Raw genomic sequence first — 27,427 nt, forward strand, 5'->3', positions numbered from 1 at the left:
TATATCGGCATGCTCTAAACGTACTAGGAAGGTTGACAAGTCTATTTCAATTGGCACTTTACAGTCCAAATTTATTTTGTCTGTAACCTTGATTTGTTCATTATCAGTTATTACCGTGGATGCCTATGTGGACTCTGGCGCCGCTCTGAGTCTTATGGACTGGTCCTTTGCCAGGCGCTGTGGGTTTGATTTAGAGCCTCTGGAAGTCCCTATACCTCTGATGGGTATTGATTCTACACCTTTGGCTTGTAATAAACCACAGTTCTGGACGCAAGTGACTATGCGTATGACTCCAGACCATCAGGAGGTGATTCGCTTCCTTGTGTTGTACAATTTACATGATGTTTTGGTGCTTGGATTACCATGGTTACAGTCTCATAACCCAGTCCTTGACTGGAAGGCTATGTCTGTGTTAAGCTGGGGATGTCGGGGGGCTCATGGGGACACTCCTATGGTGCCCATTTCGTCATCTATTCCATCTGAGATTCCGGCATTTTTGTCTGATTATCGTGATATTTTTGAAGAGCCTAAGATTGGTTCACTCCCTCCTCACAGGGATTGTGATTGCGCCATAGATCTGATTCCTGGCAGTAAATTTCCAAAGGGTCGCTTGTTTAACCTATCTGTACCTGAACATGCTGCTATGCGCGAGTATATTAAGGAGTCCCTGGAAAAGGGACATATTCGTCCTTCTTCATCACCTTTAGGAGCCGGTTTTTTCTTTGTCTCTAAAAAGGATGGCTCTCTGAGGCCTTGTATTGATTATCGACTCCTGAATAAAATTACAGTCAAATATCAGTATCCGTTGCCTTTGCTGACTGATTTGTTTGCTCGCATAAGGGGGGCTAAGTGGTTCTCTAAGATTGATCTTCGTGGGGCGTATAATTTGGTGCGAATTAAGCAGGGAGATGAGTGGAAAACCGCATTTAATACGCCTGAGGGCCATTTTGAGTATTTGGTAATGCCTTTCGGCCTTTCTAATGCACCTTCTGTCTTTCAGTCCTTAATGCATGATATTTTCCGTGAATATTTGGATAAATTTATGATAGTGTACTTGGATGATATTTTGATTTTTTCTGATGACTGGGAGTCTCATGTTCAGCAGGTCAGGAGGGTTTTTCAGGTTTTGCGGGAGAATTCTTTGTGTGTAAAGGGTTCAAAGTGTGTTTTTGGGTTTCAAAAAATTTCCTTTTTGGGGTACATTTTTTCCCCTTCTTCTATTGAGATGGACCCTGTCAAGGTTCGGGCTATTTACGACTGGACGCAGCCTACTTCTCTGAAGAGTCTCCAGAAATTCTTGGGCTTTGCTAATTTTTATCGTCGATTTATAGCTGGTTTTTCTGGCGTTGCTAAACCTCTGACGGATTTGACTAAAAAGGGTGCTGATGTTGCCAATTGGTCCCCTGCTGCCGTGGAGGCCTTTCGGGAGCTTAAGCGCCGCTTTTTGTCTACCCCTGTGTTGCGCCAGCCTGATGTTTCCCTTCCCTTTCAGGTTGAGGTCGATGCTTCCGAGATTGGAGCGGGGGCGGTTTTGTCGCAGAAAAGTCCCGACTGCTCAGTGATGAGACCTTGTGCGTTCTTTTCGCAAAAATTTTCGGCCGCCGAGCGAAACTATGATGTTGGTAATCGGGAGCTTTTGGCCATGAAGTGGGCATTTGAGGAGTGGCGTCATTGGCTTGAGGGTGCCAAACATCAGGTGGTAGTTTTGACTGATCACAAGAATTTAATTTATTTGGAGTCTGCCAGGCGCCTGAATCCTAGACAGGCACGTTGGTTGTTGTTCTTTTCCCGGTTTAATTTTGTGGTCTCGTACTTACCGGGTTCTAGGAATGTGAAGGCAGATGCTCTTTCTAGGAGTTTTGAGCCTGACTCTCCTGGGAATTCTGAACCTGCTGGTGTCCTTAAGGATGGAGTGGTTTTGTCTGCTGTCTCTCCTGATTTGCGACGTGCTTTGCAAGAATTTCAGGCGGATAGACCTGATCGTTGTCCGTCTGGTAGACTGTTTGTTCCTGACGAGTGGACCACTAGAGTCATCTCGGAAGTTCATTCTTCTACTCTGGTAGGTCATCCGGGAATTTTTGTCACCAGAGATTTGGTGGCTAGATCCTTCTGGTGGCCTTCCCTGTCTCGAGATGTGCGTGTTTTTGTGCAGTCTTGCGATGTGTGTGCTCGGGCCAAGCCTTGTTGTTCTAGGGCTAGTGGGTTGTTGTTGCCCTTGCCTATTCCGAAGAGGCCTTGGACGCACATCTCTATGGACTTTATCTCGGACCTCCCTGTTTCTCAGAAGATGTCTGTCATCTGGGTGGTGTGTGACCGTTTTTCTAAAATGGTTCATTTGGTGCCATTGCCTAAGTTGCCTTCCTCATCTGAGTTGGTCCCTCTGTTTTTTCAAAATGTGGTTCGCCTGCATGGTATTCCGGAAAACATCGTTTCTGACAGGGGTACCCAGTTCGTGTCTAGATTTTGGCGGGCAGTCTGTGCCAGGTTGGGCATTGATTTGTCTTTTTCGTCTGCATTCCATCCTCAGACCAATGGCCAGACGGAACGAACTAATCAAATTTTGGAGACTTATTTGAGGTGTTTTGTGTCTGCGGATCAGGATGATTGGGTTGCCTTTCTGCCGTTGGCGGAGTTTGCTCTTAATAATCGGGCTAGTTCTGCCACTTTGGTTTCTCCTTTCTTTTGCAATTCAGGGTTTCATCCGCGTTTTTCATCTGGTCAGGTTGAATCTTCGGATTGTCCTGGAGTGGATGCGGTAGTGGATCGGTTGCATCAGATTTGGGGACAAGTGGTGGATAATTTGGAATTGTCCCAGGAGAGGACTCAGCAGTTTGCTAACCGCCGTCGTCGTGTTGGCCCCCACCTTCGTGTTGGGGACTTGGTGTGGTTGTCTTCCCGTTTTGTCCCTATGAGGGTTTCTTCTCCTAAATTTAAGCCTCGGTTCATCGGTCCTTATAGGATTTTGGAGATTCTTAACCCTGTCTCCTTTCGTTTGGACCTCCCGGCATCTTTCGCTATCCATAATGTGTTCCATCGGTCGCTGTTGCGGAGATATGAGGTACCGGTGGTTCCTTCTACTGAACCTCCTGCTCCTGTGCTGGTGGAGGGTGAATTGGAGTACGTGGTAGAAAAGATCTTGGACTCCCGTATTTCCAGACGGAGACTTCAATATCTGGTTAAATGGAAGGGCTATGGTCAGGAAGATAATTCTTGGGTAACTGCCTCTGATGTTCATGCCTCAGATTTGGTTCGTGCCTTTCATAGGGCTCATCCAGATCGCCCTGGCGGTTCTTGTGAGGGTTCGGTGCCCCCTCCTTAAGGGGAGGGTACTGTTGTGTATCCGCTTTTTGGGCTCCCCTGGTGGTTGCTGGTGGTACTGGTGACTTGTTTGCACTTTGCTGCTTCTGTTCACCTGCTTCCATCAGCGTTTGGGAGTTTCCTATTTAGCCTTGCTCTCCAGTCATTTCCTTGCCGGTCATCATTGTAACCAGAGCCTTCGGTTGCATGTTCCTGCTACTAGTCTGCTGATCAGCTAAGTGGACTTTGTCCTTTTGTTTTGTATCTTTAGTCCAGTTTGCAGTTTTTGTAATTCTCTGTAGCTGGAAGCTCTTGCGGGCTGAAATTGCCACTCCTGTGTCATGAGTTGACACAGGAGTCTTAAAGTAATTTCAGGATGGTTTTTTGAAAGGGTTTTCAGTTGACCGTGAAGTCCTCTTTTGTATCCTTCTGCTATCTAGTAAGTGGACCTCTCTTTGCTAAATCTACTTTCATACTGTGTATGTCTTTTCCTCTTATTTCACCGTTATTACATGTGGGGGGCTGCTATCATCTTTTGGGGTATTTCCCTAGAGGTAAGCCAGGTCTGTTTCTTCCTCTACCAGGCTTAGTTAGTCCTCCGGCTGGCGCGTGGCATTTAGGAAGCCGTAGGTATGCTCCCTGGCTACTATTAGTTGTGTGGTAGATTTAGCTCACGGTCAACTCGAGTTTCCATCACCCGAGAGCTCGTTCGTTATTTATATGTTTCTTACGTTCCCTTGCCATTGGGAACCATGACACACGCCCCTTCCAGGGTAGTCTGGTTTGTGGCTCAGTGGGGTCACAAACCCTCCGAGCTCACACCCACCAGTCAGGGCGTGAGCGTGACAGTTTGCACAGGCTATGGCCTCTGCTGTACCCCATGTCCTACCGCTCACAGAGCATGATGAACTTTCTAACCTTATGAGCAAGCTGAAGAATTTGTTCCGCCCTGTGTCGTTCCAATTGAGGAGACCTCGAGCCCAATCATAATTTCAAATGCTCTCTGCAATCAACTTCTGGCCTATGAGGAAGAGCACAACCCAGCAGACCCGCCTAGGTTCTATGGAAATCCAGAAGATTGCCAAAGCTTCCTGGAACAGTGCTTGCGCTACATCCTGCGGAATGCAGCTTGTTTTCCCTCTAACCGAATTAAGGTGGGCTACATCATGTCCTACCTAGCAGGAGATGCTTTATTATGGATTTGTCCCCTCTGGGAAGCAGGGGATCCTATCATCATGAGTCTTGGGGCCTTCCTGGTGGCCTTCCATAAAGTCTTTGACAAGCCTCATCCTGCTGCTCCTGTGAAGTCTTCCCCATCTAGGTCCGAGAGGCGCTCCAGACTGGCGAAACCCGTGAAGAAACCTCCATGTCAAGCCACGACCGTCTGTGACCCTCCAGTTCCTCTACCCGTTAAAGCAGCTACTCAAATAGAACCCAAAAAGACTGTCAAGAGTGGACTGGCAAAGCACCAGTCTAAGACCAGTCGTAAGAAGGGCTTACTATGTCACTGCTGTTGTGAGGAACACCCGGATGGCCTCTGTCCAAAGGATCTAGAGCTTCAGAACCTTGGGCCAGTAGGAGAGACTGCCCTCAGTGAGAATAACTCCCTTCCATTAATGTCTGTGTCTGTTCCGGTGCCTTGTGGGAGCTTCGGCCCTGCAGATATATTCAAGCTGCTAACCAGACGGAGTCTAAGTGTGGTTCCTGTTCCACTACTCCAGAATCCTGTGAAGGTGTTTGGTGATGCTCGAGCCCTACTTATGAACAGTCCAGTGTTGAAGGGACAACTACAGCTCCAAATTGAAGCATTATATGCGGAGAAATTTGTTTTCCACTTGTTGACCAGCCTGCCCGTCGGTCGTTCTGAACCGGATACTCTGCTGCCCGTTCCGGTCCAAAGACCCAGCGTGGTTCTGCGTTTGGAACTATCAAGTCTCCAGAAGTCTCTTGTTCCTAAACTGCAAGGTCAGTCTACAGTGTTGATATCTTCTCCACCTAATCAGCTGGCTATTGAGTCACGATGTGCTGACCTCACTGCAGTAAAGGAAGCAGTGGCGTCCTCTCCGCATACCTCCAGTGACTATAACAGTGACCAGCTCCCAGGAAAACCCCTGTTGCTTAAAACATTTTCTCTGAACTATGGGCAGAAGATGCTTCCTGTAATGATGCCTTCGGATTCCAAGTGGTAGGTGGATGAAGAAGTTGAAGCTGAAGCTCTTGCATCTCTGTTCTTCACCAATCCGGAGGAAGAAATGGTCCAGTTTTGTCAGAGTAACTGGCTGATGGGGCTTCCTAAATGTATGTCTTCTGCTTCCAAGTGGCTACTTGCTGATAATACTAAGAGACTTACTCATCCTCTAATCTAGAAGAGGAGGTCCAGTTTTTTTCAGGGTACCAGGCTGAAGATGTTTCCTGTATGTATGCCTCCAGTTTCCATCTGGCTATCGGGTGAAGATCCCAAGACTGGTGTTCTCATCTCTGCTTTCCACCAGTCTAAAGGAGGAGGTTCAATTTTCTTGTGACGGGCTTAAGTTGGATCCAGTGAAGGTGTCTTCAGTGTCCAAAGAATTAGATTATGTTGTGGTCAAATCAGAAGCTTCCAAGTCCCTGCTTTCAGTTAACCAGGTGAAAGACGTCCTGTCCCTTGCATCTTCTGTGTGGGAAGCTGATCTTACTGGACTCAAAGAGAATTGGCAACCTGAGATCTCTAATGTCTCATCTACCTCATTCTACCAGAGGAATGTTGTGATGGCTCTGACTATGTGTGCTCCTATCCTTCTTCTACAAGTTATTCTGGCGGGCGCTTGAAGAAGAGGGGCCGTAAGGGGGGGGGGTACTGTAACAACTCTGCTGGCATCACGGCATGGCCTCTCATCTCTCATACTATCTTACCCACAGCTCCAGACCATGATGTGGTTTCTGTTTCATGCCAGCTGCATATTCTGTGTCTATGCTCTCTGCATGCTTCCTGGCTGTGTGCATAGGGGGCCGGCGCCTGAACTCTCTGGATCTTATAGGAATCAGGTGCATCTGTCTAATCTGTTCCTGACCAACTGCCAGGAGGCCTCCAGTATTTAGTGCAGTTCCACCCAGTGGACTGGGCCTGTGCAATGTGTTAGCTCAGTTTGTGTTTAGCTTCTGAGTTTGCCAGGCCTTGCTCTGAGTTACTCCCTCTCTGGAGGCTTTTCCCTGTCTTATTGCCTTGATCTTGTTGTCTGCCCTCCAGGAGGCAGAATATCCTGGTCCCTGTGTCTTTGTCCTTGTTTCTTGTCTTGTTCCATTTCCTTGTCTGAACTTAGTCTTATCTCGGTCTCCTTGTCTGTGGCTTCCTTCCCTGCTGTGTCTTTCTTCGTGTTCTCAGTCTGCTTACACTCCGCACTCTTGTGGCTCTGCCTGCTCTGTACCTTTGTGGCTTTACCTCTGCTCCGCTCTCCTGTGTTTCTGCTCCTTTCTACTCTGCTTATCTTCTGCTGCAGTAATCTCTTGCTGCAGCTCCTCTCCGCACTCCTGCGGTTCTGCTCCTTTCTACTCTGCTTATCTTCTGCTGCAGTAATCTCTTGCTGCAGTTCCTCTCCGCACTCCTGCAGTTCTGCTCCTTTCTACTCTGCTTATCTTCTGCAGCTGCAGTAATCTCTTGCTGCAGCTCCTCTCCACATTCCTTGTGGCTCCACTCTGCTTAGCTTTTATTGCTGCGCTATCTCTCGCTCCTATCTGCAGCCTTGTGGTTCTCTTCCAGTCTGAACAGGTCCCAACCTGTTCCTTCTTTCTCCTTTCCTTCTGGCTTGTTTCCTTTCCTGCACCTCCTGTGTGGACAGGTCCCTACCTGTTCCTCCATACTACATATCCGTACCTGCACCTCCAGTGTGAACAGATCCCTACCTGTTCCTCCATACTACATATCTGTACCTGCACCTCCAGTGTGAACAGGTCCCTACCTGTTCCTTCATACTCCACATCAACCAGTCCTGTCTTCTCTGCCGTGCCTTCCAATCCAGTGTTCCTGCCAGTCCTGTCAGTCCTGCTGTTCCTGCCGTGCCTTCCAGTCCTGTGTTCCTGCCATTCTAGCCAGTTCTGTGTTTCCTGCCTGATGCCCGCAGCAATCCTGGTGTTCCTGTCTCCCAAGTGGGATCAGCAGCCACAGCCAGACACCACCCTGGAGTAGCACCTGGCAGCTGCCTGCTGCACAAGCCTGACCTCACCATCAGAGGCTCCAGTGAAAACCCAGGCAGCTGTCATAGTCACGCCCCTTCCAGGGTAGTCTGGTTTGTGGCACAGTGGGGTCTCAAACCCTCCGAGCTCACGCCAACCAGTCAGGGCGTGAGCGTGACAGATACCATCAGGTCAGACTAAAATCACAACTCAGAAGGAAAATCAGATTGAGGATTTGGAAGATGACGTGGTCGATGATGAGGCCACTGATCCAACCTGGCACTGAGGTACACCTAGCGAGCACAGCAGTGCAGACATGGATTGGTCTGTAGCACAAAATCAGGCAAGAAGAGGTAGTGGTTTGACCAGAGGAAGAACTCGGTCAACTGTTCCACAGAGCCCCCCGCACTCCGCTAGATAATAAGCCAAGGGTGCATTTTTCCCCTGTATGGCAGTTTTTTCTGAAATTCCTTCAGACAAAACGACTGTAATTTGCATCATCTGCCCAACCAAGCTAAGAAGAAGCAAGAACACTGCCAACCTGAGCACCACCAGCATGCAAAAGCACATGGCAGCCAAGCACCCCAGTAGGTGGGCGGAACACCTGGGTACAAAATCTGTGTCTGATGGTGAAACCACGGCCTTCCCTATCTGCTGTCCATGAAGCAGGTGCTGATGCCTCCTGCCCACAACCTGCAGTTGCACAAACATAACAGTCAGCAACCACGTCCAGTTCATTGTCCCAGCGCAGTGTTCAATTGTCCCTGCCCCAGATGTTTAACAGAAAGAAAAAGCAACCACCCACCCTCGCTAAACACCCACAAAGCCAGATAGGTAGCCATGGAATTGTTGCCGTTTCGACTTGTGGGAATTGAGTCTTTCCATGAACTACTGGCTGTGGCAGCCCCATAGTACTCGATTACTATCTGACACTACTTTTTCCGGTGTGCTTTCAACTCATTACTTAATCACGTATTACACAATATCAGCTGTGCTCTGGCCGAAACAGTCACAGGGAAAAGGTCTACTTTAACACAGACACATGGACAAGGTCTTGTGGTGTTATGACCTGGTGGTAACGGAGCAGCACTGATATGACCTGGTGGGAACGGAGCAGCGCTGATATGACCTGGTGGGTACGGAACAGCACTGATATGACCTGGTGGGTAAAATAGATCATGGACAAGCTCTGAGGAGGTGGTAGCTTTACTGACCGCAATCCCTAATCCTAACACAAACACTAGAAATAGCCGTGGGACATTCCTGTCAATCCCTAGACGCCTCTTCACAGCCTAAGAACTAACTACCCCTGAAGATGGAAATAGAAAACTATCTCGCCTCAGAGAAATTCCCCAAAAGGAAAGATAGCCCCCCCCCACATATATTGACTATGAGTGAAGAGGGAAATGACAAACGCAGGGATGAAAACAGATTTTAGCAAAGGAGGCCAACTCTGACTAGATAGATAGAAATAGGAAAGGGCACTGTGCGGTCAGTATATAAAACCTAAAAATCCACGCAGAGATCACAAAAATAACCTCCACACCGACTCACGGTGTGGAGGGGCAGTTCTGCTTCCCCAGAGCTTCCAGCTAGCCTGAATATTTCATAATGACAAGCTGGACAAAAAGAGACATAACTTTAACTGAACAGTAAGTACAAGAACTAGCAAGAACTTATCTTATGCTGACATGGACAGGCCATCAGGGAAATCCAAGGAGAGGACTGAGTCTAACCTAGAAAAACATTGACAGCTGGCATGAATTACAGACCAGAGCCCTGTTAAATAACAAGGCCAAGGGAGCCGATTAGTGAAGTCAGCTGCCAGGCCAAACTCCAGGAGCAGCAGTTCCACTCGAAACCACCAGAGGGAGCCCAAGGGCAGAACTCCCAAAAGTACCATTCATAACCACAGGAGGGAGCCCAAGAACGGAATTCACAACATGTGGACAGGGATGCTACATTTCCCTTGTGGCACACTGGCTGAACCTGGTGGAGTCTAGAACAGAGTCAGAAGCTGGGACATCACACATCTTACCCACAGCAACAATAGCGGTCTCAACTTCCATCAGGATTTCAGTTTCTTCATATTACAGTTCCTGTCTCTCCTCCTCCTCACCAAAAGTAGCCTCTCCACCACTCCCCAGCCGGGATGTCTGCAGCACTGCCTCGGCAAAGTGGCAACACACTCTGCTGAAGCTCATCTGTTTAGGCGATAAAGCTCACAACACAGCCGAGCTTTTGAATGTGATAAAAGAAGAAGAGACCGATCTGTGGCTCGCCCCGCTGAACCTCCAACAAGGTCTGGTTGCTGCAATAATGGGTGTAACTTGGTGGCGCCTTAAAGCAAGTTGTTAAACATGTTCCATGCATAGCCCACATATAGAACTTGGTTGTACAGAGTTATTTAAAAACATACCCTAACTTGCCAGACCTACTTGCCAAGGTACGGCATGTCAGCACACATTTCCGAAAGTCTCTCAGGCTTTTGGCGGACTTATTTTGCTGCAGCAGCGCTTTAAGTTGCCTTGTCACAGACTGATTTGTGACCTGCCTACACACTATAATCCAACTTTTATTAATAATAATAAAAATAATAATAATAATAATAATAATAATAATAATAAATAATAATTGTATTTCTATAGCACCAATGTATTCCGCAGCACTTTACATTTTAGAGGAGACTTGTACTGACAAAAAAAGGCATTACAGAATAACAGTAACCACATAAACAACAGATACCAAGAGGAATGAGGGCCCTGCTGCTCGCAAGCTTACAATCTATGAGGAAATAGGGGAGACACAAAAGGTGGATGGTAACAATTGCTTTTATTGTTCTGACCAGCCATAATGTAAGAAATCTGGTGTTCATGTAATGTGGCATGAACCGGTTACCAACCAGTATGTGTAAAAGAACAGACACAGAGTGCTATTAAGTGCAAAAAGCGTGTGAGAACAAGATACAAGGACCCTGGTTATGAAGAAATTGAAATTTGAATGGTCAACACAGGGATAGTTAGATAAATGTGTTGAGGCAGAAGGCAGTTCATATGTTGGCAAGGCTTAGTGACAACAGAGAGCAGTGTCTGAATTCCAGCTTCTCAATGCCTGTCAGAGTAATACTCAGCCCCCACATATAACAACTACTGAGTGGGTTCTTCAAAACTTTGAGTACTGCATGAAGATGGTGAGCGCTGATGATGCTATTGTCAGCGTGACCATCCTGCTGCTCTGTCTATTAAAACATTCACTGAATGATCTCAAAGAGAAAGCTCTGAATGCCAAGCAGGTGGCTATGGAGCAAGATTGTACAGTGGCTGATACCACACAGCCCAGCATAACACGATATTCTCAAGCCACATTGGGTGATGACGAGGAACAGGAGGAGGATGAGGCAGAACAGGAGTTTTTGGTGTGCGCTACAGAGGGGACTACCAATCCCAGGTTCATACCTGTCCAGCATGGTTGGCCTGAAGAGGAGAAGGAGGAGGAGGAGGCTATGCATCGTGAGGAGAGGATGGTTAGCATTCTTCCTAGTGAGGACACTGTATATTTGACTCTTTGTTGTCTGCCACACATGGCAGAGTTCTTGTCCAGATGCCTTTCCCAAGACCCTTGCGTGAAACACGTTTTGTCCAACATGAAATACTGGCTGTGCACCTTTATTGACCCATGGTACAAGTAGACATTTGATTCTATCATGTCGGAATCAGACCTGCCATTTTCAGTTCATTTATGCCAGAGGGCCGTTTTGGAAGACTTGGCTAAAAGAATTACCCTCAGACAACGCTGGTGGCAGAGGTACTGACCACCCACAAGGATTACGATATGATACGATACGATATGATACACTTTATTGATCCCGTGGGAAATTATGGAATTTATGGATTACAGGGAGGGCCACGCAACTCTGGGTGGGGGGAATGTAAAAAAACTGACACATTTTCAAAAAACACTGTCACATCAGCAAGGGCTATCTGTGGGTGTAACTATGACGAGGAGGGAGAACTTGACCAAGATAGTGAAGGACTACTTATTAAGTGACCATACCAGCGTCCTTCCTTATTCTTCAGTGGCCTTTAACCCTGCTGTTCTGTTCACATTGACTGCACACTTGTGTATATATACTTTTTCAGGTCAAATAAACCAAAACAGAACAGCAGGATTAAATATTGGTTGTCCAAGCTCCACATTTGGCCAGACCTCTCCTTCATCACCTTGGAGGTGCTGCCATGCATTGCTGTAAGTGTGTTGTTCGAGCAGGTTTTTAATTTAGCAGATGCAATCATAATAGATAGGTGCACATGCCTGTCAAGGGAAAATGCAGTCTGACTCTTCTAAAATTGAACAAGGACTGGATTTCTGGCGACTTTGTAAGCCCTACGGATGAAAGCAATATAACGCAAAAGCAGCCCAAATGTTTTGTTTGGGAAGTTGTCTTAACATCCATCCCTTACCATTCAAAACCATTTTTTTCATGAAATCACCTCATCCTCCTCATCTTCCTGCTTCTGCAACAAGTACTTTGTGATAATGTATGTATACCCCACATGGCTAATGTGTTGCACTTTGTGAAAACCTGGAATATTGTGCAATGGTGAAACTTGTACTCTATCGATTCTCTTGCTGACACACTCCAATATTGGAGTAATGAAGATTATTGCACCTGTTAAATTGTCACGTAAGATTATCTGTACCAGGATTGCGGCAGTCACACAACTGCTAGATAAAGATACGCTATTTTTTTAAAACAATAGAAAATTAAGATTTGTTTTCAATCATCTTGCTGACATGCTCCAAGAGCGGAGTAATGAAGATTTTTGCCTCTTCTAAATTGTCACGCACGGTTTTCTCTACCCAGATTGCGCCAGTCGCACAACTGTTAGACAAATATTAGATATTTTAAGTGTAAACTAGGACAGAGCTGCAGCATGTACTTCCAATGATAACACCCAGGTGCCTGCCTTTCACCCATCCTCCCTCCCTCCTTCTCTCCCTCCTATTAAATTTCTTCCTATTAAATCCCCACCGAACAAACATCTAATATTGGCAATCTTCAGCTCTTAAAAGAGCTTTTTGGAAGAAATAGCACTCACTGTAAACTCCTATGACTCGACCTAAGCTATTTTAATTGTTCCTACGCTGGAACTACGCTCTCGGCAGCTTTTAAATAGTCTCTATGATGCTGGAAGGACAGCAAATCACAGTAATACAAAACCAATGATGGTGCTGGCATTACTGTGATTTGCAAGCCAGCCCAGCATGTTCATTGGCTGCAAATAACGCACGAAACATGCTGGGTGGGTCACTCCAATATACCGAGGGGAATACCTAATTACTTGCAAAGTAATGAATAGCCCAAATAGCATACTATTCATGCGAGTAACGAATAGTGCTAAATTTATTCACACATCACTAGTTATCAGTCATTATATAGGAGAGGGAGGAGGTGAGATATGACATAGAATCATAGAATTTTAGAGTTGGAAAGGACCTCCATGGTCATCGTGTCCAATGCAGGATTCACTAAGCCATCTCAGACATATGTCTGTCCAACCTCTGTTTGAAGACTTCCATTGAAGGAGAAATCACCACCTCTCCTGGCAGCCTGTTCCACTCATTGACCACCCTGTTGTGAACTCTGTTCTCGAACTCCCTCCTGTGGTCAGGAATGGTGTTTCTGTGAGTTCTGTCCGTGGGTTCCCTCTGGTGGCTGAAAGTGGAGCTGCTGGTCTGGAAGTGGCTTCCTCAGCTGCATCGTTTAGGACTGGGCTGGTTCCTCTATTTAACTCTGCTCAGATCGTTACCTGATGCCAGTTGTCAATGTATCAGTACTGGTTCAGATCTCACTTGGATCTCCTGATGACCTGTCTACTTCAGCAGAAGCTAAGTCCCTGCTAAGCTCATTTGTTGTTCATTTGTGTGCTGAATATATTTCTGAGTACTTGCTAAGTTTTGTCCAGCTGGCTATCATGATATTGTCTCGCTAGCTGGAAGCTCTGGGTTGCAGAGTGGCACCTACCGCGCCGTGAGTCGGTGCGGGAGGTCTCTTGCTCACTCTGCGTGGCTTTTTGTAGTTTTTTGTGCTGACCGCAAAAATCCCTTTATCTATCCTCTGTCTATTAGTAAGTCTGGCCTCTTTTGCTGAAACCTGTCTCATTCCTATGTTTGTGCCTTCCTCTTAACTCACAGTCAATATATGTGGGGGGCTGCTCTTTTCCTTTGGGGAATTTCTCTGAGGCAAGGTGAGGCTATATTTCTCTTTAGGGGTAGTTACCTCTCAGGCTGTGAAGAGTGGTCTAGGCAGAGTCAGGCACGATCCACGGCTAATTCTAGTGTGTGTGATAATAGGATTAGGGCCGCGGTCAGCAGAGCTCCCACTTCCCAGAGCTCGCTCTATTTTGCAGTTTTGACTATCAGGTCATTCCAGGAGCTCCTAACCACCAGGTCCATCATAACACCACCCTCAATGTCAAAAATGTTTGTCCAATATCTCATCTGGATCTTCTCCCTTTCAGTTTCATTCCATTTCTTCTCGTGTTTCCACCTGCAAATGAGAATAATGATGATCCCTTTACAATGTGACAGCCCTTCAGATATTTGTAGACAGCTATTAAAGGAAACCTGTAACCTGAATTTGGTGGGACCAGTTTTGGGTCATATGGGCGGGGTTTTCGGGTGTTTGATTCACCCTTTCCTTACCCGCTGGCTGCATGCTGGCCGCAATATTGGATTGAAGTTCATTCTCTGTCCTCCAGAGTACATGCCAGCGCAAGGCTTGCGCAGGAGTGAATCAAACACCCGAAAACCCCGCCCATATGACCCAAAACTGGTCCCGCCAAATTCAGGTGACAGGTTCCCTTTAAGTCTCCTCTTAGCCTTCTTTTTTGCAAGCTAAACATTCCCAGATCATTTAACTGTTGCTCTTAGGACATACTTTGCAGTTCACTCACCATCCTGGTAGCTCTTCTCTGAACTTGCTCCAGTTTTCGATGTACTTTTTAACATGTGGTGCCCAGAACTGGACACAGTATTCCAAATGAGATCTGACCACAGAGGAGTAGAGGACGATAATTACTTCATGTGATCTAGACTCTATGCTTCTCTTAATACATCTTAGAACTGTGTTTTCCTTTTTTGCTGCTGCATTACACTGGTGACTCATGTTCAGTCTGTGACCTATTACTATACTCACATCTGATCATTTTACCTTCACTTTGCTTATCTAGATCATCACTGATTCACCTATCATGAATGGCAGATCTTGAGTTATCTACTGTACTGTATATATAGATGTAATTAGTCATTTTACAGGAGGGGGAGGAGGTGAGCTGTGATATCACCTATTGTGAATGGTGAATCCTGTGTTATGTACTGTATATAGAGGTGTTATCAGTCATTATACAGGAGGAGGAGGTGAGGTGTGATATCACCTACTGTGAATGGTGAATCCTGTGTTATCTACTGTATATAGAGGTGTTATCAGTCATTGTACAGGAGGACGAGGTGAGCTGTGATATCACCTATTGTAAATGGTGAATCCTGTGTTATCTACTGTATATAGAGGTGTTATCAGTCATTGTACAGGAGGAGGAGGAGGTGAGCTGTGACATCACCTATTGTGAATGGTGGATCCTGTGTTATCTACTGTATATAGCTGTGTTATCAGTCATTGTACAGGAGGAGGAGGTAAGCTGTGACATCACCTATTGTGATTAGTGGATCCAGTGTTATCTACTGTATATAGAGGTATAACTTTATATTTTAATCCTATCTGTGATGATAATGAGATGACCGATATTTAACCCACTAAGGACACGGCCTATTTTAAGCATATTGTCATTTGAAAACCCTATTTTTTTCTATTTAGATTACAATTTAAACCAATTTTTTGAACATTATATTCCTCTTTCTGTATACTAAGTTCCATTAGGAAAATATCCCCTAGAGATGAGAAACTTAACAGATGTTAAGCTCAGCTTATATAATAAATGTGCAATAAAGGTAAACACTGTATGATAATAATGTTGGTAACAAACGTGTGTTCTTAAAAAATGCAGAAAAGAAAAACTGCTGGTGCCTTCCTCAACACTGCAGTCCGACTATGCCCAACTCCAACCATGTTAAATGCCGCCTCATCCCGTGTGACTGTCCACGTAAGTAAGATTCACTCCAGTGTTGTCTAATACAAAGATTCAGCTCCTGTTTAAACTCACTGCATAATAGATATACATTAACCCTTTAAGGACACAATGCATTTCTGCCTATATGTGAAGACTTTTTTCTTTTTAATCTGTGCCTTAGGGCTTATACATTGTTTTTGCAGAATGAGCCATATTTTTTACATATAGGTTATTAACTCTGTAGGGAATGATAACTAAAGGGAAATTCTGATCTTGTTTTTGTGAGTTTTTTATTACATATCGGGCAGCTTAATGGGAGCATGTCGATGGATAAATGTAAAATGTTCCATTGTGTGCCAGAGTTATTTAGTTACTTACCCATAGTAGCATTGCTTTGAAGGAAAATATGTGCCAAATGGAGGTGCCACAAGGTGACAAATTAAAGGGAATCTGTCAGTGGGATCAACCCTCCTACTTCATCTATATGGACATGTAGGTCATAGGAAGCGAAATAAAGTGATACCTTGACATCTGTGACCCTTTGTCTTATTCCAGAGAATTTACATTTTACTTATAGGCAAATGAGTTGTTAAGATCTATGGGCCGGACTTAGGGTACCGTCACACATTGAAATTTTCATCGCTGCGACGGCACGATTCGTGACGTCGCAGCGTCGTATAATCATTGCTCCAGCATCGTAGACTGCGGTCACACGTTGCAATCACGGCGCTGGAACGATGCCGAAGTCCCCGGGTAACCAGGGTAAACATCGGGTAACTAAGCGCAGGGCCGCGCTTAGTAACCCGATGTTTACCCTGGTTACCAGCGTAAATGTAAAAAAACAAACAGTACATACTCACCCGTCGGTGTCCTTCAGGTCCCTTGCCGTCTGCTTCCTGCTCTGAGTGCAGCCGTACAGTGAGAGCAGAGCGCAGCACCGCTGTGATCTGCTCTCACTTTCCGGCCGGCACTCATAGCAGGAAGCAGACGGCAAGGGACCTGAAGGACACCGACGGGTGAGTATGTACGGTTTGTTTTTTTACGTTTACGCTTGTAACCAGGGTAAACATCGGGTAACTAAGCGCGGCCCTGCGCTTAGTTACCCGATGTTTACCCTGGTTACAAGCGAAGACATCGCTGGATCGCTGTCACACACAACGATCCAGCGATGTCAGCGGGTGATCAAGCGACGAAAGAAAGTTCCAAACGATCTGCTACGACGTACGATTCTCAGCAGGGTGTCTGATCGCAGTAGCGTGTCAGACACAGCGATATCGTAACGATATCGCTAGAACGTCACGAATCGTAACGTCGTAGCGATGGAAATTTCAATGTGTGACGGTACCCTTAGATCTCCCTGAGAATCTGCCCCCAGGGTTTATTTTAAATAAATGGGGGCGTCACCAGTGTGAGACATGTAATGACTGACAGCCTGCTTTCCTGATCTACAGGCCTCATACTAATTATTGCCCCTGTCATTTCAAAAAAAGCTTTGTAGGCAGATTATCAGGGAGATCTATGTCTTGCCCATAGATCTTAACAAATAATTTACATATTAAGAAAAGCTTGTTTTTCTCTAGAATAGGACATTGGATTGCAGATATCAATCAGTATATCAGAGTCTCAGGAACAGTGGGGGGATCACTATGGGACATAATATTGTGGATAGATCAGTGAGAAAGGCCTTATAATATAGGTGAAGAAACTGATTGGGTTTCATATTATGTAGAGGGATTACTGTGAGGGCTTCATACTGCTTGTGGGGGGAGGGTATTCATTTTATAGGAGGGGAAGATAGTGCAGATAGAGACCTGGGCACAAATAAGGAAGTTGGGGGTGGCAGTGGCATGGGGGATGGGGGTTAGAACAGTTAGTAATTTAAGAAAGAATAGAGGTGCAGAGAGATACATAAAATGTATGTATACTAATGCCAGAAGCCTCGCCAACAAAATGGACGAATTTGAACTAATGTTGTTGGAACATAATTATGACATGGTGGGGATATCTGAAACATGGCTGGATGAGAGCCATGACTGGGCTGTTAACTTGCAGGGCTATAGCCTTTTCAGAAATGACCGTACAGATAAGCGAGGGGGTGGGGTGTGTCTGTATGTAAAATCGACCTTAAAACCCATCCTGCGTGATAATATAGGTGAATCTAATGAAAATGTAGAGTCCCTGTGGGTGGAGATAAGGGGAGGGGGAAAAAATAATAAATTACTGATAGGGGTTTGTTATAAATCTCCAAAAATAATGGAAGCAATGGAGAATATCCTCGTAAAGCAAATAGATGAAGCTGCGACTCAAGGAGAAGTCATTATCATGGGGGACTTCAACTACCCTGAAATAGATTGGGGAACAGAAACCTGCAGTTCCAGTAAAGGTAATCGGTTTTTGACAACTATGAGAGACAATTACCTTTTACAACTGGTTCAGGACCCAACAAGAAGGGGGGCACTGCTAGACCTAATATTAACCAACAGGCCAGACCGCATATCAAATATAAGGGTTGGGGGTCACTTGGGGAATAGTGATCACAAAATAATAAGTTTTCATATCTCCTTTAATAAGATGTGTAGTAGAGGGGTGACAAGGACACTAAACTTCAGGAGGGCAAATTTCCAACGGATGAGAGAGGATCTTGGTGCAATTAACTGGGACGATATCCTGAGACATAAAAGTACACAAAGAAAATGGGATACGTTTATTAGCATCCTGGATAGGACCTGTGCACAGTATATACCTTATGGGAATACACATACTAGAAATAGGAGGAAACCAATATGGCTAAATAAAGCTGTAAGGGGCGCAATAAGGGACAAAAAGAAAGCATTTAGAGAATTAAAGGATGTAGGTAGTGAGGAGGCATTAAATAAATACAAAAAATTAAATAAATTCTGTAAAAAGCAAATCAAGGCAGCAAAGATTGAGACAGAGAGACTCATTGCTAGAGAGAGCAAAAATAACCCCAAAATATTCTTTAACTACATAAATAGTAAGAAACTAAAAAATGATAGTGTTGGCCCCCTTAAAAATAGTCTGGGGGAAATGGTGGATGAGGATGAGGAAAAAGCCAATATGCTAAATGACTTTTTTTCATCAGTATTTACAAAAGAAAATCCCATGGCAGCCAATATGACTAGTGATAAAAATTCCCAATTAAATGTTACCTGCTTAACCCAGCAGGAAGTACGGCGGTGTCTAACAATTACAAAAATTGACAAATCTCCGGGCCCGGATGGGATACACCACCGAGTACTGCAGGAATTAAGTACAGTCATTGATAGACCATTATTTTTAATCTATAAAGAGTCCATAATAACAGGGTCTGTACCACAGGACTGGCGTATAGCAAATGTGGTGCCAATATTCAAAAAGGGGACAAAAACTGAACTCGGAAATTATAGGCCAGTAAGTTTAACCTCTACTGTGGGTAAAATCCTGGAGGGCATTCTAAGGGATGCTATACTGGAGTATCTGAAGAGGAATAACCTCATGACCCAGTATCAGCACGGGTTTACTAGGGACCGATCATGTCAGACTAATTTGATCAGATTCTATGAAGAGGTAAGTTCCGGACTGGACCAAGGGAGCCCAGTAGATGTAGTGTATGTGGACTTTTCAAAAGCTTTTGATACGGTGCCACACAAAAGGTTGATACATAAAATGAGAATAATGGGGATAGGGGAAAATATGTGCAAGTGGGTTGAGAGTTGGCTCAGGGATAGGAAACAAAGGGTGGTTATTAATGGAGCACACACGGACTGGGTCGTGGTTAGTAGTGGGGTACCACAGGGGTCAGTATTGGGCCCTCTTCTTTTTAAAATATTTATTAATGACCTTGTAGGAGGCATTCAGAGTAGAATTTCAATATTTGCAGATGACACTAAACTCTGCAGGGTAATCAATACAGAGGAGGACAATTTTATATTACAGGATGATTTATGTAAACTAGAAGCTTGGGCTGATAAATGGCAAATGAGCTTTAATGGGGATAAATGTAAGGTCATGCACTTGGGTAGAAGTAATAAGATGTATAACTATGTGCTTAATTCTAAAACTCTGGGCAAAACCGTCAATGAAAAAGACCTGGGTGCATGGGTGGATGAGAAACTCATATTCAGTGGCCAGTGTCAGGCAGCTGCTACAAAGGCAAATAAAATAATGGGATGCATTAAAAGAGGCATAGATGCTCATGAGGAGAACATAATTTTACCTCTATACAAGTCACTAGTGCGACCACACTTAGAATACTGTGCACAGTTCTGGTCTCCGGTGTATAAGAAAGACATAGCTGAACTGGAGTGGGTGCAGAGAAGAGCGACCAAGGTTATTAGAGGACTGGGGGGTCTGCCATACCAAGATAGGTTATTACACTTGGGGCTATTTAGTTTGGAAAAACGAAGGCTAAGGGGTGATCTTATGTTAATGTATAAATATATGAGGGGACAGTAAAAAGACCTTTCTGATGATCTTTTTAATCATAGACCGGTGACAGGGACAAGGGGGCATCCTCTACGTCTGGAGGAAAAAAGGTTTAAGCATAATAACAGACGCGGATTCTTTACTGTACAAGCAGTGAGACTATGGAACTCTCTGCCGTATGATGTTGTAATGAGTGACTCATTGCTTAAATTTAAGAGGGGACTGGATACCTTTCTGGAAAAGTATAATGTTACAGGGTATATATATTAGATTCCTTGATAAGGCGTTGATCCAGGGAACTAGTCTGATTGCCGTATGTGGGGTCGGGAAGGAATTTTTTTCCCCATGGTGGAGCTTACTCTTACCACATGGGTTTTTTTTGCCTTCCCCTGGATCAACATGTTAGGGCATGTTAGGCTATGGGTTGAACTAGATGGACTTAAAGTCTTCCTTCAACCTTAATAACTATGTAACTATGTAACTATGTGGAAGAATCCATGTGTGGGGTACTGTGGCGAGAAATTCTGCGGGGGATTGACTGTGGTTTATACCTTATGGTGTATGTTGGGGCGGATTTCAGAACATAATATTGTATGGTGGCCATGAAAGGGATGTCACAACTATGTAGTAACAGGTACTTACAGCAGTAACTGGAAAGAGTTAGTAATAGAAGTTGTACCAGACTCAAGTTAAACAAAGTTTCATGTTATCACCTACGTTGGGCATGTCACTGTCCAAATCACATTTCCTTTGTGCCCATTGCCCAACATCACATCCTCATCTTTCATTGGAGTGAAATAACTTTTTGGTTTGCGTGTTTTCTTTTCTTGGTCCAGGCACTACTACTACACAAAGCCCAAAAGTTACAACCATGCAACCTACTACCACACAAAGCCAAACAACTACAACCATGCTACCTACTACCACAGAGCGCCCAACAACTACAACCATACAAACTACTACCACACAAATCCTAACAACAACCATCTCAACTACTACAACAGAACACCCAACAGCTACAACCATGCAAACTACTACCACAGAACGGCCAACAACTGCAACCATGCCACCTACTACCATTGAAATCCCAACAAGTATAACCATGCCAACTGCTACAACACAAAGCCCAACAACTACAACTATGTCAACTGCTACCACAAAACGCCCAACAACTGCAATCATGTCAACTACTACCACACAAAGCTCAAAAACTACAACCATGCCACCTACTACCACACAAAGCCCAACAACTACAACCATGCCACCTACCACCACACAAATCCCAACAACAACCATGTCAACTACTACCACAGAACGCCCAACAACTACAACCATGCAAACTACTGCAACAGAAAACCCAACAACTACAACCATGCCACCTACTACCATAGAAATTCCAACAACTACAACCATGTCAACTACTACCACACAAATCCCAACAACTACAATCATGTCAACTACTAGCACAGAAAGCTCAAAAACTACAACCATGCCACCTACTACCACACAAATCCCAACAACAATCATGTTAACTACTATCACACAAAGTCCAACAACTACAACCATTCCACCTACTACCACACAAAGCCCAACAACTAAAACCATGTCAACGGCTACCACAGAACACCCAACAACTACAACTATGCCAACTATTACTACACAAAACACAAGAACTACAACCATGCCAACTACTACTACACAAAACTCAACAAATACAACAATGTCACCTACTACCACACAAAGCCCAATAACTGCAACCATGCCACCTACTAACACAGAAAGCCCAACAATTACAACCATGTCAACGGCTACCACAGAACACCCAACAACTACAACTATGCCAACTACAACCACACAAAGCATAAGAAGTACAAGCATGCCCACTACTACCACACAAAACCCAACAAATAAAACCATGCCACCTACTACCACACAAAGCCCAACAACTGCCACCATGCCACCTACTACCACACAAAGCCCAACAACTACAACCATGTCAACAGCTACCACAGAACACCCAACAACTACAGCTATTCCAATTAATACAATACAAAGCCCAACAACGATAACCATGTCAACGGCTACCACAGAACGCCCAACAACTGCAACTATGCCAACTACTACCACCCAAAGCACAACAACTACAACCATGCTAACTACTACCATGCAAAGCTCAAAAACTACATCCATGTCAAATACTACCACACAAAGCCCAACAACTACAACCATGCCACCTACTTCCACACAAAGCCCGAATACAACCATGCCATCTACTACCACAGAACACTCAACAACTACAACCATACCATCTACTAACAAAGGTATGTTAGTCAACGTACTAAACTTACCAGGGGTACTAGCTCTTCAGTCTCCAGTGGAAGAATCTCCAGTGGAAGAATCTCTCCACCAAAATTATTTTTTTGCTAAATCAAATCAATGCAGTCGAAAGTGCAAACTTGCTTTTCCTAATCACCTCTTTCCTAGGCTGAGTTGGCCGATAACTCCCTCATTGTACAAAGAAAAAAAATAATATTCATGTCTTTTAAACATAGGAATAGATCACTGCTGGTTTCTTCCACAAAACTGCAACCCAGAAATTTACTGCAGTTATCTACAGTATGTTCTCATATACTATGTGAATGTCAATCAAAGTATGATTTACTTGAATGTTATAGAGATTGTGTGATCAGTAGAGATGAGCAAATCTTTTGAATTGTATATTTGAAATATTTGATTAATTTTGAGATGAAATTCCATTTATTGTGAAAACAATAACTGTGAAAGTCCTTGAACGCCTCCAATTGCCCTGAAAGGACATGAATAACACTATGAGGTGTTTTTTGGCTTTGTTTCCTTAGCTCTGTGGCTATGTGAACTGTGAGTCCCCTCACAATCTAGATTCACCACAAAATGGCTGCTGTATTGCCTACATCTGCTTTTATACAGGTTGTGATAGTCCCTCCTGATTGGCTGTGTCATAACTTGTAATGTGATATCTGTGAGACATTATGGGGAACCAACCCAGCTGTATCCGAGGTCTTTTGATCCATCTCTGGCTGATGCGTTCCTCTGCAGTATGTGAAATGTTTGTGACCAATTTGGTTGATTCAACAAACGCAAATCCAAAATTGTTTGAATTCGCCTGGTTCAGAAAATTTCAAAAATGTTTATATGAATTCAATATGCATCACATCGATTAACTAATTTCTAATGATAAAACCTTTATATCTTGCATAAAGCTGCTCTCGCTGAGAAGGTACATTGATGACGTATTGATTTTATTGGGCATCATGATAGTTATCTAATCATGCAAATAGTATATCTATAGATCACAATGGCGCTAAACACGTGTGCCTAACGGAACAGCAGCAGGCAAAACCAGCCAGTATGGTGTGTGTAACTGCCGAAAAATAATCAGAGTCTATAGAAAGGTTGGCACGCTGAAAGGCACTTACAGAGCGATGTGTAATCCTGTGCAGGGAATGTCCACTTGCATAGCGGTTTTGTCCCCACTGTCCAGTAGTGCTTGGCGATGGGAGCATCCTCCCTAAAGTAGCAATCCCCCGTGGAAACCTGCCGCCGTAACCCAGCGGTAGCCTCGGCCGATGGCGCCGCTGTCAGCATGGCGAGGTGAGCGGGGGGCGTGGTTAGATGGTGACGTCACCTGTCCGTGTATGACGGACGTGTGTAGGGGCCAATCCCGACGCGTTTCGAGGGACAGGTGACGTCACCATCTAGCCACGCCCCCGCTCACCTCACCACACTGACAGCGGCGCCATTGGCCGAGGCTACCGCTGGGTTACAGCGGCAGGTTTCCACCAGGGATTGCTACTTTAGGGAGGACGCTCCCATCGCCAAGCACTACTAGACAGTGGGGACAAAACCGCTACGCAAGTGGACATTCCCTGCACAGGATTACACATCGCTCTGTAAGTTCCTTTCAGCGCGGCAACCTTTCTATAGACTCTAGTTATCTAATCATAAATTAAAGTATACTTCTAATAATGGTTCCAGCTGTGCATTCCACCAAAAATAAAAAAGATGCGAGAGAGATGGTTGGTAGAACTGGAACTGGTGGGTTATGGAATATAATAGGTTTCTTTAAATAAACAACATCCCTTACGAGTAAGGGCATTCCAACATTAAAGACATCTATTCAGTTCTTGGAAGGAATCCCCAGTTGGTCCCATCGCGTTTGTTATTACATAGTAAAATGTTACATGACTCCTCTCTGTAGAAACAAAGTGTGGTGGACTTTGCCCAAGGGTCATGGGAAGGGTGTAGCCCACAGTGACTTGCAAAAGTAACTATGCGGGGAATAGACGTAAATGGAATACCAGACTTGAGTTACACGAAGTTACCTGTCTTACTCTATATTAGGCATTTAACATCATGTATGATATGTGCCCATTGACCACCACCGATGACCACCATCACATTCTCTTCTTTCAATGGAATAAATTTCCTTTTTTTTCTTGGAACAGACATTACTACTACACAACATCCAACAACTTTAACTTTACCGCCTGCTACCGCACAACGCCCAACAACTACAACCACGCCAACTACTACTGAAGGTATGCTATTGAAAATTTTGAATGGTGAACACAGGGATAGTTAGATAAATGTGTTGAGGCAGAAGGCAGTTCATATGTTGGCAAGGCTCAGTGACAGCAGAGAGCAGTGCCGGCATTACTGTGATTGGCAAGCCAGCACAGCATGTTCATTAGCTGCAAATATACAGTAGCACCAAACATGCTGGGTGGGTCACTCCAATATACCGAGGCGAATACCTAATTATTCGCCAAGTAATGAATAGCCCAAATAGCATACTATTCATGCGAGTAACGAATAGTGCCAAATTTATTCACTCATCACTAGTTATCAGTCATTATATAGGAGAGGGAAGAGGTGAGATATGACATAGAATCATAGAATGTTAGAGTTGGAAAGGACCTCCATGGTTATTGTGTCCAATGCAGGGTTCACGAAGCCATCTCAGACATATGTCTGTCCAATCTCTGTTTGAAGACTTCCATTGAATGAGAAATCACCACCTCTCCTGGCAGCCTGTTCCACTCATTGACCACCCTCACTGTCAAAAAGTTTTTTCCAATATCTCATCTGGATCTTCTCCCTCTCAGTTTCATTCCATTTCTTCTCGTGTTTCCATGTGCAAATAAGAATAATGATGACCCCTTTACAATGTGACAGTCCTTCAGATATTTGTAGACAGCTATTAAGTCTCCTCTTAGCCTTCTTTTTTGCAAGCTAAACATTCCCAGATCATTTAACCGTTCCTCGCAGTTCACTCACAATTCTGGTAGCTCTTCTCTGAACTTGTTCCAATTTTTTGATGTATTTTTTAACGTGTGGTGCCCAGAACTGGACACAGTATTCCAGATGAGATCTGACCAAAGAGGAGTAGAGGACGATAATTACCATATTTTCCGGCGTATAAGACGACTTTTTAACCCCTGAAAATCTTCTTAAAAGTCGGCGGTCGTCTTATACGCCGGGTATCGTCTTGTACGCCGGGTGTATATGGTGGGTGGGGGGGGAGTGGTCCTGATGACGAGGAGGGGGCGTCTCACAGGAAAGTGCGTGGAGTATCACCCATTACCTCATCGTAGCGCTGCAGCGTGGGGTCTCTGTGCTGGGAGCGGCGGCTGCTGCTCCTCTTTGTGCCGCGTGGGTGCTGTGCTGTGGGGAGGCGGCTCCTCTTCTGCAGTGTGGGGCCTCTGTGCTGTGGGGTGGCGGCGGCGTATCTTCATGCAGTCAGTCGGGGCTCCTCCGGCATCTCCTTAAAGCCTGGAGGCCCCGCCGGCAGCTCCATTGCTACGATGCGGTGGCCTCCAGGAAAATGGCCGCTGCTCAGATTCAGATCTCGTCTCCCGAGATCTCGGGACGAGATCTGAATCTGAGCATGCGCCGCCCTCCGCGGCCATTTTCCCAGAGGCCACCGCATCGCAGCAATGGAGCTGCCTCCGGGAAAATGGCCGCTGCTCAGATTCAAATTTCGTCTCCCGAGATCTTGGGACGAGATCTGAATCTGAGCATACGCCGCCCCTAGCGGCCATTTTCCCGGAGGCCACCGCATCGTAGCAATGGAGCTGCCGGCGGGGCCTCCGGGCTTTAAGAAGATGCCGGAGGAGCCCCGACTGACTGCATGAAGATACGCCGCCGCCGCCCCACAGCACAGAGGCCCCACACTGCAGAAGAGGAGCCGCCGCCCCACAGCACCCACGCGGCACAAAGAGGAGCCACCGCCGCCGCTCTCAGCAGAGACCCCACGCTTCAGCGTTACGATGACGTAATGGGGGATAGTCCACTCACACTTTCCTGTGAGACGCCCCCTCGTCGTCATCGGGACCACTCCCACCCAAAAGGCACATTAGTCACCGGCCCTATAAGACTTTATATTTTAATCCTATCTGTGATGATAGTGAGATGACCTATATATAACCCACCAAGGATATGGCCTATTTTAACCATATTGTTATTTGAAAACCCTATTTCTTTCTATTTAGATTACAATTTAAACCAATTTTTTGAACATTATATTCCCCTTTCTGTATACTAATTTCCATTAGGAAAATATCCCCTAGAGATGAGAAACTTAACAGATCTTAAACTCAGCTTATATAATAAATGTATAATAAAGATAAACACTATATAAAAATAACGTTGATAACAATCGTGTGTTCTTAACAAAATGCAGAAAAGAAACACTGCTGGTGCCTTCCTCAACACTGCAATCCGACTATGCCGAACTACAACCATTATAAATGCCGCCTCATCCCGTGTCACTGTCCACGTAAGTAAGATTCACTCCAGTGTTGTCTAATACAAAGATTCAGCTTCTGTTTAAACTCACTGCATAATAGATATACATTGACCCTTTAAGGACACAATCTTTTTCAGCCTATATGTGAAGACTTTTTTCTTTTTAATCTGTGTGTTAGGGCTTAGACTTTTTTTTTTTTTTGCAGAATGAGCCATATTTTTTATCACAACAATTTTACATATAGGTTACTAACTCTGTAGGGAATGATAACTAAAGGGAAATTCTGATCTTGTTTTTGTGAGTTTTTTATTACATATCGGGCAGCTTAATGGGAGCATGTCGATGGATAAATGTAAAATGTTCCATTGTGTGCCAGAGTTATTTAGTTACTTACCCATAGTAGCATTGCTTTGAAGGAAAATATGTGCCAAATGGAGGTGCCACAAGGTGACAAATTAAAGGGAATCTGTCAGTGGGATCAACCCTCCTATAACTTCATCTATATGGACATGTAGGTCATAGGAAGCGAAATAAAGTGATACCTTGATCTCTGTGACCCGTTGTCTTATTCCAGAGAATTTACATTTTACTTATAGGCAAATGAGTTGTTAAGATCTATGGGCCGGACTTAGATCTCCCTGAG

The 27,427-nt window shown here is 44.8% G+C and overlaps 1 protein-coding gene across 1 annotated transcript in view; it reads left to right on the forward strand.

Moving 5' to 3' along the window:
- LOC143803792 (uncharacterized) overlaps positions 1 to 21,461 on the forward strand; it is a 40,745-nt gene extending 19,284 nt beyond the window's left edge. Inside the window, exons 5-7 of the mRNA XM_077281559.1 lie at positions 5,104 to 5,482; positions 20,834 to 21,023; positions 21,123 to 21,461. Coding sequence (XP_077137674.1) covers positions 5,104 to 5,482; positions 20,834 to 21,023; positions 21,123 to 21,461 — 908 coding nt within the window. The remainder of the gene's footprint in view (positions 1 to 5,103; positions 5,483 to 20,833; positions 21,024 to 21,122) is intronic.
- The last annotated feature ends 5,966 nt before the right edge of the window (positions 21,462 to 27,427 follow it).

The sequence above is a fragment of the Ranitomeya variabilis genome, chromosome 2 (genome assembly GCF_051348905.1).
Source record: "Ranitomeya variabilis isolate aRanVar5 chromosome 2, aRanVar5.hap1, whole genome shotgun sequence".
Lineage (NCBI taxonomy): Eukaryota > Metazoa > Chordata > Amphibia > Anura > Dendrobatidae > Ranitomeya > Ranitomeya variabilis.